The sequence below is a fragment of the Hemibagrus wyckioides genome, linkage group LG06 (genome assembly GCF_019097595.1).
Source record: "Hemibagrus wyckioides isolate EC202008001 linkage group LG06, SWU_Hwy_1.0, whole genome shotgun sequence".
NCBI lineage: Eukaryota > Metazoa > Chordata > Actinopteri > Siluriformes > Bagridae > Hemibagrus > Hemibagrus wyckioides.
The window spans coordinates 12,474,051-12,493,840 of NC_080715.1; the positions used below are offsets into that span (position 1 = coordinate 12,474,051).

The following is a 19,790-nucleotide window of genomic DNA, read 5'->3' on the forward strand; positions in this document are numbered from 1 at the left end:
CTTTTGTGTCCAACTTCAAATGGGTGTGTATGTGTGCATTGGTAAGTTCAGAGGTTGCTGGATAACTTGCATGTTATAAATCAGAAAATATACTCTCTCTATGTTTTCCGAAGCACCTCTCATAAACAATGTCATTCACAAGGGATCTAGTGTTGTCATGTTCAGGTTGCTGCATGAGTTAGGCAGAACAAAAGCTGAAGCAAACACACTGCACATCTCACAGATACACAACCAGACCATTTTAAACAAACTGTTTTCCCAACTGAAGCCTGAACCATACATAAAATTCTGAAGAAAGAAAGAAAGAAAGAAAGAAAGAAAGAAAGAAAGAAATATATAAAACTGGGGTGAGTTATTCCTGACTTAATTCCTGAGGCAAATCAGGCAATGGCATGGTGATATAAATGACTAAAATTAGTAAGTTAGTGTATCTTAAACTGGTCTAAGCAAGCCTTGTAATTCTACAGACTTTGCAGAGGAAGCGTAAGAACTCTGATATATCACTAACTGCAGACTTGACCTAGCATTTGAGTGCATTTGTGTATGTGATCACATACTTAAATATAGAATAATTAGAATAGTGTTAATCAGGTTGTAATACCTACATAAACATAATATGTATTCCAATGCACTATAGTTTGCTAATCAGAAATTCTGCAAATACTAATCATAGCTTGAAACTTTGAATGAAGTTCAGGAAGTGTACAGTAGGGGAAGGGATAAACATTCCTGCATTCCATTCAAGATTTAAGCACAAAGCTTTTCTGGGATTTTTTTGTTTGTTTGGTTTGGTTTGGGTTTTTTTCCTTGCCTTCATGGTTGGGCCTCAGGTTGGTAACTGTAAGTATGTAAGCCTTTTACACCTTGAAAGAAAGACATAACTGGTGCTTCAAGGCATCTTATCCAAAATTTCTTCAGAAATGACTGATTCAACCCATATTATTAACTGCCTACGAAGATCCAATCCTGGATCTGAACAAACATTTATTTAAAGAATAAAAATGAAAAAACAAAGGCCTTTTGGCTTTATTGCTAATTGCAATTACTGTAGAGGCTATGAGGCTCCTAGCTGTCAATAAACACACACACACACAATACACACACACCTGTATGCAGATCCCGTACACTAACCATAAAAGGCAAGCATCACCCTGAGTGGTTGGAAAAAGACAGCCAGGCCGAGAGGCAAAGTGCAGGGGCTGTAAAGTAGGGAGTAAGCATTACAGCCACTCCGAAACCATCTGCTCAATCCTGTAGCACTTCTCTTTTGCCTCTCTCTTTCTAGGTAAGTGTCTCTCTGCAGGTGAGTCCACTTCTGTGGTGCTCTCCAAACAACATATTTCTAATAGTTTCTAGTTAGCTTAATGATCACTCACATCTAGAGATACATGCATGATTACATAAGTATCGGATGTGCTGATGGGAATGCACCCTAGAATATTGGAATAGCTATCCTGCATGTGGTTTCAGGTGTTTGTTCAGGAAAACTGAAGAAGACTTTAGAAGTTATTTCCATTTTGTTTAAGGCTACAAAAGGTCACATCAGCACTAACTCAATATTGCAATCATAAAATGACGATCATTATCTATGTGGTGCTTATATGTGGTGCTGAAACTGTTATATTAGTCTCCGTTTTGATATGGTGTCGAATAAAAAACAATACCGCTGTCAGCACTCACAGCTTTTGAACACCATTTGTTAAGGGTGCGGCTATGCTGTAGTGTTACAGAGTCTAACATAGCAAATGGACAACAATTAGCTTTAAAAAAATTAGCTGGGCTATATCTTAAAGAGCTAATACATAACTCTTGTACATTTGGGCTTTCAACATAAACTAATGATGTGTATTTAGGAAGAACTGGAATTTAACGCTTATTTAAAGTCCAGGTGAGAATGATTGAATGACAAGATGGAGGCGGCGGAAGGACATCTAGGTAGCAACCAGACCAGATCGCATCCACTGGCAAACGTAGTAACCTGACAGAAGTATACAAATACTGTTTAACTGTGTATGTGAAATATTACACAAAATGTAGAAGTCAAGCATTTCATCGATCATTACTTCAGCAGCTTGGTCCCTCCCTCATTAGAGAGAGGCTTCCAATGCTACTTTAAGAAGATCAGCCTACTAATGAGTCACTGCAGCCAGGGTAGTATATAGTGGGAAGAGTAATTAAACCATAAAGGTTATCAGAATCCTAAAACTGAACTTGATGGCATTGTTCTTGTGTTACGCAAGATGGAATATATTACATTTTGACCGTACTCCTAGAGTTTAGCTGTAATTTGTGACACCAAAATGTGACATTCTCTAAAACATGAATGGAATCAGTGATTGTTTAGTGTAGTTTGACTAAAAAGCTGTCACACTTTATCAGCGAATAAGCAGTAGGTCTAAATTAGCAAAATCCTTATGCTTGAATTTTAGATCAGATTTTGGAATATATAATCTCATAAAATACAACATAGCTAGATGATGCCAACATTTAAACTTTAAAACCTGGAGGTCAGATATGTCCAAGACAGTACTGGACAGCTGTCTCTTGTGAGCTTCTGACTAATGCTGTGCTGTCACAGTCATTCCACGAACAAAGTGTGACACACCATTTAGAGAACAAGTTGGGCTTTGCTTGTGGTTTTGAGGCCTGAGGGCAGTGTAAGCTAATGTGAGAATAAACAAGAGATGCAGTGTAGGCACTATTAAATTATCTATTACTAAATATATGACACACAACATATTGAAACAGCTGGGTAGTGTGTGCACACAAAAGGGACACACTAAACAAACACAGCAGTAACACTTTACAACTTTCAGTTTATCATCAACTTCACTTCCTGTGAAAGATGTTCACATACTGCAACTTCCTCCTTGTGTGTGGGGTTTTTTTTTTTGTGTGTGTGTGCCAAATTTGAAAAACTTTACTTACATGTGTATTATTTTTATATTTATCATTATACAATTATGATTATATAAACACACCTTTTTTCATCATTTACATCTATCATAATTACATTAAAACAGGTGCAAATGTGGCCTAAATGTGGAAGTTAAAAGGTTATTTCCACACTCGGACCAGTAGCGCATTTTTGCCTGACTCATAAAGTACTAACTGTGCTGTGATATGGAAACAAGCTTAATAAAATTACACATGGCAAAGACATTTCAAGAACAGAGTAATACTAAAGATTACAGCGAATGTTTCACTTCTACTTTAAGATGCTGCACTCTTGGTCATCATCCCACATAGAGACCATAAATACTGGACCTTCCCAGAAACTGAATACCAAGATTAACCCTTGATTCTACAGATAATCTCAGCTGCATACTGTAGATTTGTTCCCTAGAACTGGTGCTGTAATCTCCTGTGCTCATCTTAAGTCACAATATGCTTATACTTAACCTCATTTCAACACACTCGGTATTGTTTGCTGTTACTCTTCTACACCTGTGTACCATAATGATTTAGAATCCCACCATATAACGTCAAAAAGACATTAGGGATCTAAAACTACATAGCTATTGTACAAATGGTATATAAATAAAAACAAATCAGTATTAATATCATGACCTCCAAACAATACAAACAGTTATGGACAGAAATGCTATTGTTAAAAAAAATGACTTAATCACTGTCAAATTAAATGTACTTATTATTTGACTCTCTCTGAGTTCATTTTTACGATCAGTGGAAGCAGGATCATCACTGTGAGGAATGAGAAAGGCCTTACATCCAAGCAATTAAAAACTGCTAGAGTAAAACTTTAGCCTGGAATACTAGTATTTCCACTCATGTTCTTGAACATTCAATTCCTAAAAAAGAGTTCTTATCAGTGTAATGCATTTCTCTCATCCTATCTCAGGTCCCTGATCCTGCAGCTGGCATCATGGCACAAGTCCAAGTAAAGAGCGAAGTTAAAAAGGTCCTCAATAAAACTACACCAGGTCTGCAGATATGGAGAGTGGAGGTGAGGCTTCATACTGCTTAGTCATTACAAAAAAGTTTTTTGTCACTTTAACACATCACTTACAAGATCTCTGTTTTGTCATGCACAGAAAATGGAACTAGTGCCTTGCCCACCTAAAACATATGGACAGTTTTATGAGGGAGACAGCTACTTAATACTACATGTATGTATTTACTGCAAGATATCAGTCAAGTAATAAACATGATTAAACAAAAGCAGTGCAAATCCAGTGAGAATGTCAAATCCTGACTGTGCCATGTCTTTAATCAGACTCAAAAGACCAGCAGCACCTTCACCTATGATATTCACTACTGGCTGGGCAAGGCGACCTCCGTGGATGAGCAGGGGGCTGCGGCCATTTATGCTACCATGATGGATGAGCACCTGGGGGGCATTGCAGTGCAACATCGGGAGACCCAGGGCTATGAGAGCCCTACCTTCCAAGGCTATTTCAAACAAGGCATTATGTAAGGCTTTTCATTGATTAGACTGATTGATGTATTTACATTTATATTTAGCCACTGGATAGGTGCTATTGTACTTAATGACTTGAAAAAGCAGGATGCACCAATAAAAAGAATCTGTAGGGATTTATAACTTCAAAGTCTAATGCAAATGTTTAGACATTTAAATAGTTTAATGAAGAAACCTTAGATGTCTAAAATGCAAGGACATGCTGTAGGCACACTGAAAAGTAGAGTGATCCAATCTGAAAATGAAAATGAGAATTCAAGGCATTCAAGAATTCGTATTAGATAGAATAGTAGAGAAAGTTACATTCTTCAGATACTAAAAAGATGAAGATTTGTGAAGATTCATGCAGATTGCAGCTGATGAATTGCAGTTGGTGGAACTGGGCTGACTGTTGCCGGTGACTGAAATAACCAGCAGTCCCTCGGTTCTATTCTGTAAATTCTCAGATTCAATTTATTGTTCTTCAGTCACAAAGAGAAACTGATATGTTTTATATGCCCTGAATTTAGAAAAAGGTGGGTTGAGAAAAAGAGAAGTTGTAAATCATCCCACTGAAAACAGTCACAAGTAAGATCCAGAAGTATGACCATTGGGGTTTCAAAAACACAGCTATATATAGTATATATCATGATGAACACTCGCACCAGATGACAGTTCAGGGAGTTCTCATTTCCGAGCCATGAATTCTGCTTTTAGATCACTGTGACAGAAAATGTTAAGCTTCAAAATGATTATGTAAAACATAAAACAAACACATTAAGATACTTTATCTTCTTTCCTACAGTTATAAGAAGGGTGGAGTAGCATCGGGGATGAAGCAAGTAGAAACCAACACGTACAATGTTCGCAGACTGCTTCATGTCAAAGGCAAAAAGAATGTGGTTGCAGGGGAGGTGAGATAAGTTCTAAGATCTAAAAACAGGAAGTCAAAAGTTCACAGGGCATGTCGCCAAATGAGTAGACCTAAGTTCATACTACAATTAATCAAAATGTCTTGATGATTCACATATGGCTTTTATTTAACACTGTTTTCACTTATTTACATACATAAAGAAGAACAGGCCAGAAAGAAGAATATTTGAAAATAAAGGAAACAGCTCAGTGATGAATGACTATTAAAGATATACACATAATTATATTTAATCCTCTATTTGATCCAGCAATTGTCATCTAACATATTCAATTAAAATGAAAATGGAGGACGTAATGTGTAAACCTGTTTTGCTCTGTGTTCAGGTGGATATGAGCTGGAATAGCTTTAACAAAGGCGATGTGTTCCTGTTGGACATGGGGAACATCATTATCCAATGGAATGGCCCGAAAAGCAATCGGATGGAGAGGCTAAGGGTAAACAACCACTATTAATTCAGCAAGTAATAAACAATATGTGTTGGCTATATATGTTGGATTTAAACAGTAGAAACAGAAAGAATAGGAAGAACTCAAGTCAAGTAAAGACAATGTTCAATCTCTGGTGTCACAGTGCTAGTGAATTAAATGTTCATGTCCATGTAGGGTATGAATTTGGCGAAAGATATTCGTGACCGAGAAAGAGGGGGTCGAGCTCAGGTGACAGTGGTGGAAGGAGATAACGAGGATGCTTCTGAGGAGGCCATGAAACTGATGAAACAGGTTTTGGGTGAAAAAAGGAACATTAAAGAAGCCATTCCAGATGAGGTGGTGGATGAGAAAATTAAGTCCAGCATCAAACTATTTCAGTAAGTTTATTAAAACAGCACTTTACATTAAAAAATCGATTTTTAAAAATTATCCTATGTAAAGGTCCACTGAGTACACTACTACATAGTTATTATTCCTAATTCCAGACCAATCACTCATTAATGTCAGTGGTTAATAAAGACTTAAATGTCTGTTTCTGATGGTCAGTATTTCAGATGCTGAAGGCAGTTTAGTAGTACAGGAAGTGGCCATGAAACCACTAACGCAAGACCTGCTAAATCCAGAGGTAAGAAATGAATCTTCACCTAACAGAAATGTGTAAAAGTGTTAATGGTTTTTAAAGAGTTTTAAAGGTGATATATGGCATGGAAAGAATTCATCTCAAACTGAGACAGTGGTAGTGTTTATGTCCATGTATGGTATGAATTTGACAGAATATGTCTCTAACTGAGAGAGAAGGAGAGAGCAGTTTATTTGCTATTTGCATAATATTTCAAGGCACGTGTACATTGAAATGCCTTGTCAGTGATATGTAACACGAGATATGTAATAAATAAATAAATAAATTAATTAATTAATTACTTAATTAATTACTTACTTACTTAATTAAATATATACAAAATGCAATATATGTAAAAGTGTCTGTCATCTGGACTTGATAATAATGTTGTCTTTCACAGGATATTAATATTTAATAATATTGTAGACATTATTCTATAACCCACTCCATGCATACATTCTTGACGCCCTCGTTTTTTGTGAGGGTACAGGAAGTAAAACATAATAGTATATGGCAATGTCATATTGTTACTTTGCTGGGGATCTGTCCTATTTTCCGAGCACCTGCACTGACATGACTGGGGCAAAACAATAAATTGCATAACAGAAAATATGCTGGAGCAGCAGGATTTGCCAGCTCACTCTGGCCCTCTTAAGGCAGATACAAAGGCAAAATGGTATTTTATTCAGTTCAGAGAGAACATTGTTTGTATCTTTTGTGACAATCTGATTGTGTTTCACTAGGTCAATAGGGTATTAAATACAATTGACTGGATTGTTCGACATAAAATATCAGATCAGCTTACGTAATATAACATTACATAACATAACTCCTGAAGTTGAAACACTGATGGTAGAATAGCATTCATTAACTAATTAAAACCCAGATTATACAAGTGTAGGACCATTATAGATTTGAGGAATTAATAAATACACGTTGCAAATAAAAACATGTACAGTATAAGGGTTTGTGAGCACCAACAAAATGGCAGAAAAACAGGCAACACATTTATTGTTATCAGCTACGTGTTTGTATATAAAAATATCATAGTGAAATCAAAATTTAAAAAAAAAAAACAGCAAATTAACATTTTAGGGAATTGTAAGCAGCTGATGTGATTGGATATCTCAGTAACACTTCCCACACCTCTTTATGTTGTATTCATTTTAACCCTACCCCTTGTTTTACCATCATTGCCAGATTATGGCCTGTACTTGCACAAAGAGCATAAAAATAGAGCCCAGTATCCAATTGCACAATAGGTTTAAGATTTCGAAAATGTTGTTCTAGTATTTCTCATACAACGGAAGATGTGAAACAATTTGTCAGGACCCTGTGTGTTTCATTTCACAATGTAGTAGTAGGTGTACAAACATATTGAAGAGAAACTACTTGATCAGATTATAGCTGTGTGTTTTTTCACTGTACTTCACCAGCTCAGGGGGAGGGAACAACCCTGTGCAAAGGCCACTCTGATATAAATGCCTCTAACGCTGCATAAAAGTCAAACCCTGTGAATATGTACATGCATTTTCGAGGGTTCCAAGGGCCATAAAGTAATGAGGAGATTGATAAGAGCCCTACCTCAATCAATGATAGTATCATTGTAAAGTTACAAAAGATAGATGGTCTCACAAGATAAGTCTCAGCAGAAAGGAATTGAAACAAACGTACTTCTTCTTCGAAGCAGTGCTGTGGTAGATAAAGTCAAAGTTAAAAACGAACTAGTGGGCATCAGTGAGAAAGAGTAACAAATTAAGAAGCGAGACAGGGAAGCAAAACTAGGTTAAAGGAATAAGCACATTCACATTAAGCACTTAGAGATGTACTTGTGTTTCCTTGTAATGGTTCACACCATAAATGTTGCAAAATATCACAGGAGATCCATATGGTTGACTGAATAAAAGATAAGCATTACCCACCCACGACAATATCAAAAGGTATAAACAATGTCCTTGATTACTGAACTTACATACTACATACTATCTCTTTGACAGGACTGTTATTTGCTGGATCAGGGTGGAATACGTATCTTTATCTGGAAGGGCCGGAAGTCATCCAAAAAGGAGAGGTCAGAATCACTAGAGAAAGCTGAGGTGAGAGACATCATGCCCTTAACATCTAAATTACTGACTCACATACTGTAGTGAGTTTGCAAATTTTATTTTTAAAATGATTTTCCATAGACCACTTAAATACAATCCCATACTATGCTAAGACATATACAACATTTTTTTATTTCCATATATTCAGGCATACAAAAAGGCCAAAGGTTATCCTCCATCCACGTATGTGGAGACAGTAAACGATGGCTCAGAGTCCTCAGTGTTCAAGCAACTCTTCCAGAAATGGACAGTGAAGGGCCAAACTACTGGAATGGGCACAACACATACTGTGGGCAAAATTGGTAAGAAAAACACAGCTTAGATATTGAGCAGAAAATAATATCTAGTGCACAAATCTCACCAAAAAATTCTATATAATCTTTATAATTATTTTTCTCTGTAGCCAAAGTTGAACAGGTAAAGTTTGATGCCACATCAATGCATGCCAGACCCGATCTAGCAGCTCAGCAGAAAATGGTGGATGATGGGTCCGGTGAAGCTGAGGTTAGTAACCACTGAAAAAATATAACTCTAGATTTTGATAAAAGTTGAGTAGCTTAAAAGTAGCTTACATTTATAAACTCTGATTTGAATGTATCACAGGAAGTGTCATCATACTCATTATTACATAAGTGTCATGTGACATTAACAAAAGGGGAAGTGGATGTGTGTTAAGCACTATTGTGAAATCAGTCTAGAAGCAGTTTATACAAGTAGTAATCAAGTCCTTTTTGTCTTTCAGGTATGGAGAATAGAGGACAATGAACTTGCACCTGTGGAGAGAAAGTGGCTGGGGCACTTCTATGGTGGTGACTGCTACCTCATCCTCTATAAATATGAAGTCAACAACAAAATGTACTACATTCTGTACATGTGGCAAGTATGTGTATATGTTACCCCATACCTGTCACAGTGCAATATCCGTTATATTATTTTTGAAATTCAATAGTCAGTCATATTTGTGCAAGTCATTTACAGACTGTACTTGTATTGGATTGTTTCAGGGTCGCCATGCAAGCACGGCAGAACTGACAGCATCTGCATATCAAGCAGTCATTCTGGACCAGAAGTATAATGGGGAACCAGTGCAAGTTCGAGTGCCTATGGGGAAGGAGCCCATGCACCTCATGGCTATTTTCAAGGGCAAGATGGTGATTTATGAAGTGGGTATAAGCCTTTTGGGAGGTTTCAATACCACAGTGACTCATTTTGTCTTAGCACCTCCTCTGATGTGATTGAGAGGAAATCCGAATAAACAACTACATTTGATACATAGTTTTTACATTTTGTTTGTTTGAAGCCATTTATGTTTTTACTTGAACTGGCCATAAATCCCTCAAATCCCTCCGGCAAATAAAAATTGATTACTAACAGGTAATATAATGTTTGCTGGGATTTTATTATAGAGTTATTTAATTGATTGTTTTGAATGTTTCCTTATACATTAATACTGATTAAACAACACACGTGAGAAAATCAAAATCGTCATAGCCTTCAAGCTAGTGTTTTCTTATCCAATTTCCCAATTTTTAGACTGTATATACTGTAGTTTTAATTGTATCCTATGTTCTGTTGATTCATAGGAAGGCAGTGGTAAAGATGGCTCTTCTTCTGGTCCATCAGGACCAAGACTGTTCCACATTCATGGCTCAAATGAGTTCAACACACGTGCAGTCGAGGTTGCTGCTCGCTCTTCTTCACTCAACTCCAATGACGTGTTTGTGCTCAGCACCCCCAACTGTTGCTACCTGTGGTATGGAAAGGTGTGTCGATGCCAACTTTGTCTTAAATACGACTTGATTCTTAGCTCCAACACCCAATTGATCCTAAGTGTAAATGAGTGTGTAAGAAGGTATGTTCAGTGGCTGCGATGAACTGCTGTCTCTTACAGGGTGTTTTAGGGTTCTGATTCACCATGAACCAAAACAGTTATCAAAGATGACTTCATAATAAGCTCTAAGTATAATCATATGACGCTCATTTCCTGTAGGGCTGTAGTGGGGATGAAAGAGAGATGGCTAAATCTCTGGCTGACATCATTTCCAAGAGAGAAAAGCATGTCATAGCAGAGGGTCAGGAACCTGCTGATTTCTGGCTGAACCTTGGCGGAAAATCCCAGTATGCCAGTGGCAAGAGGTAAAATGATATAAAATAGTCAAATATCGGCAGATATTCCTAATATCTGACATTTTAATTAAGCTCTGTTTTCTGTTCTCATGACTAGACTGCAGGATGAAACCAATCAGATCACTCCCCGCCTCTTTGAATGCTCCAATCAGACTGGCACATTCGTTGCAACTGAGATTACAAACTTCAACCAGACTGATTTGGATGAGGATGACATCATGTTGCTAGATTCTTGGGATGAGGTAAGTGGTCCTTTCATTGATAAAAGCCTTTTTCATTCAAAGGTCAGGAGTATGAGTATTTGGTCTTTGAAGAAAATTATTTTTGTAAAAATCCTGTACTTAAAAACTTGTATTTGTGTGCATGTTTGTATACATTTTAGTTTTGTGCATTAACCAAAAATAGCTGAAATATGATAGGGTTGTGATAAAACTTGTGTCATCAGGTTGTAACTGAAAGCTCTTCTCCATTGATCAGATATTCTTGTGGATTGGTAAAGGAGCAAATGAAAAAGAGAAGACGGATGCTGTAGTTACAGCACAAGAGTACCTGAAAAGCCATCCTGCTGGACGTGACCCTGACACACCAATCCTAGTGGTCAAGCAGGGGTTTGAGCCACCGACCTTCACTGGCTGGTTCCTTGCCTGGGACCCTCACATGTGGAGCGTATGCACCTTTGAATATTGTTTAACACTTGCTAAGATGATTTATAAGTTGAACATGATTGAGTTGAGTAATCATCTCAAACTGAAAGTTGCTCTATTTTCTCAGGGTGGAAAGTCCTATGAGGAACTGAAGTCTGAGCTTGGAGATGCAACCGATGTTATTAAGATTACAGTGGTGGGTTATCATGTGTTTTTTCTTTATTAAACTTGTCCAAAACTTGCCTCTGGTAACCATCAGAAACTAAACTGTGTGTTGTAATTTTAGGACCTGACCAACTCTCACACCAACTCAGTGAATTCCGGAAAGGTCCCCCTGTCCCCCACAACACTGCCACAATATCCAGCGGCAAAGCTGGTGAACTGCCTAGTAGAGGAACTGCCTGAAGGTGTCGACCCTTCCAGAAGAGAGGTATTTGCAAGAAATACCCATAACTGAATAAAATCCTACTGCATAATTAGTCATAACCTTTATGCTTTATGTGAGTCATAAAAAACAACAGGACCTGCTGTTATAAACAAATAACCATTAATTAAATAAATAAATAAATAAATAAATAAATAAATAAATAAATAAATAAATAAATAAATATTGAAGGGGTGCTGTCACACTGTCACAAGTTTTGACTAGACCAGTATGTCTAAAATTCTTTATTTCAATATTTCTTTCTTGATGCCCAACAAAACATACATTTACTTATTTTATGACTTACGTTATAGCAACAATAAACAGTCATTTTAACTCCGAATTTCTCCATAATTAATCAAATAAACAGCGCTAGTAATGTTACCAATAAACTGAACAAATAAATCTTTTTAATATTAGCCTTAGTTTATGTGGCACATCTGCCATATAAGTCCCTGTGAATTAGTTATTATGATGGGAACAATAACGTATTAAAATGAGCACAACCTGTAAGTTACCTAGTAAGCGGTGCTACTGTGAGAGCTTCTGTTACAGAAAATGAATAAACACTGAACCCATCAGATTTGAGAATTTAACTGCAGTGTGAAATAAAAATAATTACCCTTCTGACCATGAGATTGCATCCCACTTTGTCTCTGTCCTCAGGAATATCTCTCTGAAGACGACTTCGCTTTAGTCTTGGGTGTTGCACGGATGGATTTCTACTGCATGCCCTTGTGGAAACAAAAGAACCTGAAAAAAGAGAAGGGCCTGTTTTAAGAGAGACAACCAGGAATCCTTTATCAGTATGAATGTCTAATTGCCAGGGCACTGACATCACATAACAGTGTGCCTGACTGCCCCTTTTGTGAAATTATAAATCTGTTTGTTTACATACATTTTATTTTAAGTATCATATAGAAAATTAAGTAACTTAAGCACAAATTTGAAACTAATAAAGTTATTTGACTAGTCTGACTTTTATATAGATTGTTTAACAAGATACATAAGTAACGGCTAGTAATTGAATGAACTATTTAAGAAAAACTATTTGGTTGATAGGCAGCTTTTTCACAGCACTGTCTTTCTTACATTCATGAATTTATGCTGAAATATATGATGAATCTGCATTTTCATTTCAGTCCCTTACATATTTCAAGGACCTATGTCATATCATTGTAATGATTGTTATGCTAAATAAATGTTTAATATACACTAAAGGATATCAATATTTTCCCACACAACTGCCAGGTAAAAATACTACTATAATGGTAATACAAATCATTTTTATGTGATTAATTATAGCGTACTGTGTTTTTTTTTTTTGTTTGTTATATCACAAGCACGCATTCATAGGTTGCACTTGATATCACTTCTTCGATAGTTACACACCCTCATATTACAGTATACAAAAGATTAAAGCTTTATTGTCATTTCAACCACATATAGCTGACGCAGTACATAGTGAAATGAAACAACGTTTCTCCAGGACCTGGTGCTACATAAACATACAACAACAAAGTTCACCATAAAAACACCACCACAGAGCTAGGACAGAAGTTTGTCTTAACCACGTGAAGTGCACAGTGTGCAGCTAGGTGCAAACAGAGCATAGACAAGACAGTGCAAAAGACAATAAATACAAGAAAGACAACACAAAAAACACAGGACACTTAGCGCCGAAAAAAAAGAAAAGAACATGTGTACTGGAATGTAAGTGAAATAAAATAAGATAAAGTGAAATGATGTAAGAAAAGTATTGTGCAAAAATATTGTGCAAAAATACACAGCAGCGGTTGAGGTAGTGCAAATAGAAATAAACATAAATATAACTATAGCAGCGGATGACAGGTTGAGGTAGTGCAATAAGTAACGAACAATATAAATTATGTGTGTGTGTGAGTACACCCCTCACATTTTTGTAAATATTTTCTTATATCTTTTCATGTGACAACACTGAAGAAATGACACTCTGCTACAATGTAAAGTAGTGAGTGTACAGCCTGTATAACAGTGTAAATTTGCTGTCCCCTCAAAATAACTCAACACACCCTAAACTAAACTAAACTAAACCATTGGCAACAAAAGTGAGTACACCCCTAAGTGGAAATGTTCGAATTGGGCCCAAATTGTCAATATTTTGTGTGGCCACCATTATTTTCCAGCACTGCCTTAACCCTCACAAAAGTGTGGCCACCATTATTTTCCAGCACTGCCTTAACCCTCTTGGGCATGGAGTTCACCAGAGCTTCACAGGTTGCCACCGGAGTCCTCTTTCACTCCTCCATGATGATATCACAGAGCTGGTGGATGTTAGAGACCTTGCGCTCCCCCACCTTCCGTTTGAGGATGCCCCATAGATGCTCAATAGGGTTTAGGTCTGCAGACATGCTTGGTCAGTCCATCACCTTTACCCTCAGCTTCTTTAGCAAGGCAGTGGTCATCTTGGAGGTGTGTTTGGGGTCGTTATCATGTTGGAATACTGCCCTGTGGCCCAGTCTCCAAAGGGAGGATCATGCTCTGCTTCAGTATGTCACAGTACATGTTGGCATTCATGGTTCCCTCAGTGAACTGTAGCTCCCCAGTGCTGGCAGCACTCATGCAGGCCCAGACCATGACACTCCCACCACCATGCTTGACTGTAGGCAAGACACACTTGTCTTTGTACTCCTCACCTGGTTGCCGCCACACACGCTTGACACCATCTGAACCAAATACGTTTATTTGAACACACAAATGAATGTGTTTGCATCTGGTGTATAACTATATAATCCTGACGGTCTGTATTGTTTTATTTGTTAATAACATACAGCAGTCATTAAAGGACCCCACACAGGATCGTTACATGCTCTTTTGTACCTAGTTTTGTTATACTTGTAAATTAAATAACACATGCAAACAAATGTACACAGAGTTCATAGACAGTAAGAGCCTACCTAAGTCATGATCATTAAGGCTGTATTTAAGTGTTCAACTAACTGGATTAATGCTTAATGTGATTTCCCGTCTTATTGACTTTTTATTTTGTGTTTTTCATGAAAATAGTTGAATGATCTTACGTATTGTGAATCTTGCTGTTAACTAAAAACAGTGGGGCAGTGGTGGGTTAAGGCTTTGGGTTGTTCATCGGAGGATTGGGGTTCAAGCCACCAAACTCCTCTGCTGGGCAATTGAGCAAGGCCCTTAACCCTCTCTGCTCCAGGGCTGCTGTATCATAGCTGCCCCTGCGCTCTGACCCCAACTTCCTCAGCTGGGATATGTGAAGAAAATTCCACTGTGCTTTAATGTATGTGTGGCCATAATAAAGGCTTCATGCCCTCAGTTTAAAGATTACAAGTAAAAGTGAACTGTACAATAGCGCCATCTGGTGAGATACAGTATAATTTTTTCTAGTAACTGGACTCATACACAGGATCACGTTCTGTAGAAAGTTTTCTGCTGGTGCCTAGGATTTTTCTTATATGTTTTCATTGCACCTTTGAAAATAAATACAACCAGTGGAGAAATGAGCATCTCCAATAGACTTCATTTCTTTATTTTTCATTTCATATAATTACAAAATATATACTGCACTAATAATTATTCTTCAAATTGTTACCGTGACAAAACTCTAATCTTTCATGGTTCAACATTCAGGGAAAAATAATAATAAAAGCAGTAAACACATCATGTTCTTTATGGACAGATGCTTTAATGGCTTAATGAGAGTAATGCTTAATGAGTCTCTGTGCTTCTCTGATCCCTGACATGTAGGCTCCATGGGTGGTGGTGTAGAAGTTCTCATGAGTGGCTTCACCTGCAAACAGCACCTGCAGAGGCTTCAAACACACACCAAATTTCACATGATCACTGATCACTGAGTTGACTATTAACATTAACGTTAACATTTCGTTCTACTGTATATTATACTGCAGCAAGGTTGCATGATACTATTCAATGCCTTAAGACAACAGGAGCCAGATACTTCAGTAAGAAATAGATAACAGAAGAATAGCTCTTTAGTTTGTCCTTCTGGAGGAAACCTTAAATGCTTCATGGTGGACCCTACAATAGTGGTTTCTTTAAAAATAGAAATTTCCAGGAGTTTTCAGGCAGAACCCCTTTCAAATGTTTTCAACTTTATTGATGCCACAGCAGTGCTACAAGAATCTTAGTCAAAAGAGTGGAGGCTGCGATAACAGTAAAAAGGAGTCCAACTTTATCAGATGTCCACATACATTTGGCCATATAGCGTTTGTGCAGCCTCAGACTGTAAGTTGGTATCAAAACCTCTGCAAAAAATCTGAAACCTGTCATTGTATGAGTTTTTTTTTTTTAAACATGTTACTGCTTCTAGGATACAAAGCTCAAATTTCAAACAGTGATGAAATAAATAACAGTGCATTAAATAAAAGGTATTAATGGCAACAGTACTAATAGAAATTTTGATACCGTAATGTCTGAGGCTTTTGCCTGAGGAGGAAGAGGTGTTGCTAGTGCTTTCTGCTTTGACGTGCCGTTCACTCCTTTGGGAATGAATGTATAAGAGCCGTAGACATTGGAGTCATGACCCCACTTTGTGATCAGAACTTTGGACACATCAGGAACATGCCAGCCAGTGAAGGACCTGAGCAATCTTTGGGAAACAAAATGACTATTTATAAGTATACTAGTAACAACAGTCATATTTCTGTAAGATAATTTCACATACTGTACCTCACACAGGTGTCTCCAACCTCACTGTCCGGCAATGTTTCCATATGAAGAGCCTCTCTGCCTGTGATCCAGCCGCAGAGTACTTTAGGGTGACGGGCAACAGCGTCAAAGCCAGAAATCTTTTTAAACCATGTCTCTTTCCAGGTATCTCCTTGTTCGTGACTGCTATAGACTGACTTATCTTCAGGTCCCTCGTCCCATGTAAGTTGGATTCCTGCACAGTCTTCTGGCCAAAATCTTTCATTGAAACACAGGAAGATTTTGTCCACGGTGCCAAAGCCAAGCTTGTCAATAGCATCAAGCTTTGATTTTGGTAAGGCAGGTTCAAACATGGTTCTGGCGTGTTGTTTTAAAACCCCCAGAGATACAGTCACAATCACATGATCAGCATCAAAGATGTGATCATTTTCACAGATCACTTGGACAGCATGGTCCTCTTCTTCGTCCATGTCCCACTTGATGTTTTTCACTGCTGTGTTGTTCAGAATAGTTCCTGAAGGTAGATCATTCAGAAGAAGATCTAAAATTGCTTGATAACCCCTCGGACCTAGGCTATTAAGAAATTCCCCATCCAGTGTGATGTATTCACTTTCCTGAGATGCAGACACTTCATACAGAGAAGATACAGCCTCATCTGTGCATTCATTTCTTTTACACCATTCAAAAATTCTTGATCCATCTTTAGCCTTAGCTAAAGCTGATTCAGCAAAGGACACATCAAGGTAATCTCCCAAAGTAAGGTCACGATACCTGCGTGCCAACACTGTGTCAAATGCCTTGGAGGTGAGCTTTTCAAACAGAGAGGTGACCCCATCAGCAAGTTCATCTGGCAAGTGTTTTCCACCCTCTTTAAAAAAGTAGTCTTGAGAACTCTCAGAACTGTCTCGCAAAGCTTTTTCAGCTAGTAGATTATGTTTTTTTGCTAGTTTGTAAAGGTCATTTCCCTTCTGTCCATGGATCCAGTTTGCACCAAGTTCAATAATGTTCTGTGTAAATGGTTTAGTAGTGCAAACTCTTCCTCCAACCCGCTCTTTAGCTTCGAGGATCTTGACATTCTGAAATCCAGCCTTGATCAAAGTGGCTGCTGCAGCCAAACCTGCAAATCCTGCACCAATCACCACGATCTTGGCATCTTTGGACATGATAATAATTGAAAACTATAAATTCTACTCACATCTAGTTGATTCCTTCAACAGTAAAGGTGTTGTCTTTGCACCAGTTTAATAGCCTTTGTGCTCTTCTGCTGAGTTTATACCGGTTTCACAAGGGGAGAAACCTGCCTTTGTTATGCCATATAGTAGACTGTAGCAAGGTCATGTGACACTATACCACGCCTTAAGTCAACATGATCCATGTACGTCAAAACATCTGCTGTACTGGTTTGCATATATATGTATGTAGCACTGATTATGTTCCTAACAGATTGTTTTTTGCTGCAAATAAGCAGGTTGTGGCTCATCCACCATAAAGTTTGATGTGTTATGTGTTCTGAGATGCTTTTCTGTTCACAGTGGTTGTAAATGGTGTTTGTTTGAGTTAGAATATACTTTATATCAGCTCAGACCACTTTATTCATCTTCCTGTGATCTCTCTCAACAACAAGGTGTTTCAGCCTGAAGACCCTCCGCACACAGGATGTTTTTTTTTTGTTTGTTTGTTTGTTTGTTTGTTTATTTTTTGCAGTTTTCTGTGTAAACCCTGTTTAAATGTAAAGATTGCTGAGTGTGTAAATCACCGAAGATCAGCAGTTTTTTTTTTTATTACTCGCACAGACCTTCTTGTACCTACAACGTTCTGTGTAAATGGTTTAGTAGTGCAAACATTCTGAAATCCAGCCTTGATCAAAGTGGCAGCTGCAGCCAAACCTGAAAATCCTGCACCAATCACCACAATCCTAGTTTCTTCAGACATGACAGATGATTCACTCTTGCTCTGAAAGCAATAAAATGATTGGGTTAAGTTATGATATATATATATATATATATATATATATATATTTCTCAGTGCAGTGTAGGTGGTTAATAATTCAAAAATAAAAAATCTACTCACACCCAGTTAATTCATTCAACAGTAAAGGTCTTGACTCTGCAGCTGTGCTCTTCTGATGAGTTAACACCGGTTGTCTGTCATGAAATATATATATCAGTGGTGGGCCATCAGGGCCAGCAAGGCCTTCTCTGCTGGCCTAAACAGCAGTGATCTGAATAACTGACTTGCATTTTAATATATTTAATATATTTTTCCATGAATGTGTATTAAATTATTCCCAATAGTCTATTCTCTACATTTTATAGCTTTTCTCTCGGTTGCGCTGCTTCCAGTAGTGTATATTTATGATAAGAGTATTTATCCAATCATATTTCAGCCATTGGCTGTCATCATGTGTCGCCAGAGTGAAAATCTGTCTTAAGACCTTCAGAATCAATAGTGCAGGCGCCTGTAACTTAAAATAAGTGGCAATGAAATTGTTCCATTAACCAATCAGATTTCGAGTTGGCGTCACTGGGGCCATCTAGCAGGCATACGATTACGTCAGCAATTTCCCGTCCTTTGATTGGATAATTGGAGTAGTCGAAGGCAGCGAACCACACATATATAGTGTTTCTATATTCGCTGCATCTCATTTCGGATGCTGCGTCTTCCGGAGACTGCAGTTTGCTGCATATGGCATCAAGAATGTCTTTATTGAGAAAGGTAACCATAATAAAATTGACTATTCCTTGTGAGGTGTGAAATACTGTAGACTAATTTCTTTTTTACTTTGTTATTTAACGGTTGATTAGTATCTATTGCCGTGGCGTCCAGGGGCGATTCTAGGATTTTTTATTTTTAAGGGAGGCTCAGCCCCCAATGAGGGTATAATAGTAAAAAATAAATAAATAAAATAAAATAAAGGTTTGACTAACAGGATAGGATGGTAAACTTATTGCAGCATTCCAGTGTATTGCATAGATGTGTATAACATTTGAGTACTGAACAAGCCAAATACGACTCTTCCTGATCACACACACATACATACACACATCCTCTGATCCTCGCTCTGTGACGTTGCAGTCTGTGGATTGAAGAACACGCTGAAAGACGAGGAAGAGCCGAAGTCTGCCGCCGATTTCATATGAAGTTTAAAGGGGACTGAGGCGATCACCAATTTGTGTACAGTTTATGGAGAATCGAAGAATTTTAGGAGGGCTGAGTAGAAAATGGCCTAACGCCCATGATGGTGTCATAATGATGGTATAGAGGTGGATTAATTCAGGAAGGACACCAGTGAAGGCCAAGGTGTGAAATGCACAGCCCGCCACTGATATATATGTATATTGTGTGTGTGTGTGTGTGTGTGTGTGTGTAGCATGAGCAAGCATAATATTATGACCAGGTCAAGTGAACAACGTTG

The 19,790-nt window shown here is 37.8% G+C and overlaps 2 protein-coding genes across 3 annotated transcripts; one reads left to right on the plus strand and one right to left on the minus strand.

Annotated features, from left to right (window-relative positions):
* Positions 1–362: 362 nt before the first annotated feature.
* vil1 (villin 1) lies at positions 363–12,976 on the plus strand. Of its 2 annotated transcripts, none has more exons than XM_058392661.1 (20): positions 363–1,285; positions 3,863–3,967; positions 4,056–4,130; positions 4,238–4,434; positions 5,226–5,334; positions 5,678–5,788; positions 5,957–6,159; positions 6,329–6,407; positions 8,399–8,497; positions 8,655–8,808; positions 8,910–9,010; positions 9,249–9,386; positions 9,511–9,669; positions 10,090–10,269; positions 10,497–10,642; positions 10,731–10,875; positions 11,111–11,299; positions 11,405–11,473; positions 11,564–11,707; positions 12,368–12,976. In XM_058392661.1, the coding sequence occupies exons 2-20, from the start codon at positions 3,887–3,889 to the stop codon at positions 12,479–12,481; spliced, it is 2,493 nt and encodes an 830-aa protein (XP_058248644.1). In that variant the 5' UTR covers positions 363–1,285; positions 3,863–3,886; the 3' UTR covers positions 12,482–12,976. The 2 variants fall into 2 exon arrangements, with proteins under 2 accessions (XP_058248644.1, XP_058248645.1); XM_058392662.1 differs by having other exon boundaries at positions 3,879–3,967.
* Positions 12,977–15,249: 2,273 nt separating this feature from the next.
* Positions 15,250–18,307, minus strand: LOC131353759 (spermine oxidase-like). Its single transcript, XM_058390820.1, has 3 exons — positions 16,397–18,307; positions 16,133–16,316; positions 15,250–15,519 (listed from the first exon to the last, which is right to left on the minus strand). Exons 1-3 carry the CDS (start codon positions 17,536–17,538, stop codon positions 15,400–15,402), a joined length of 1,446 nt encoding a protein of 481 aa, XP_058246803.1. The 5' UTR covers positions 17,539–18,307; the 3' UTR covers positions 15,250–15,399.
* Between the last annotated feature and the right edge of the window lie 1,483 nt (positions 18,308–19,790).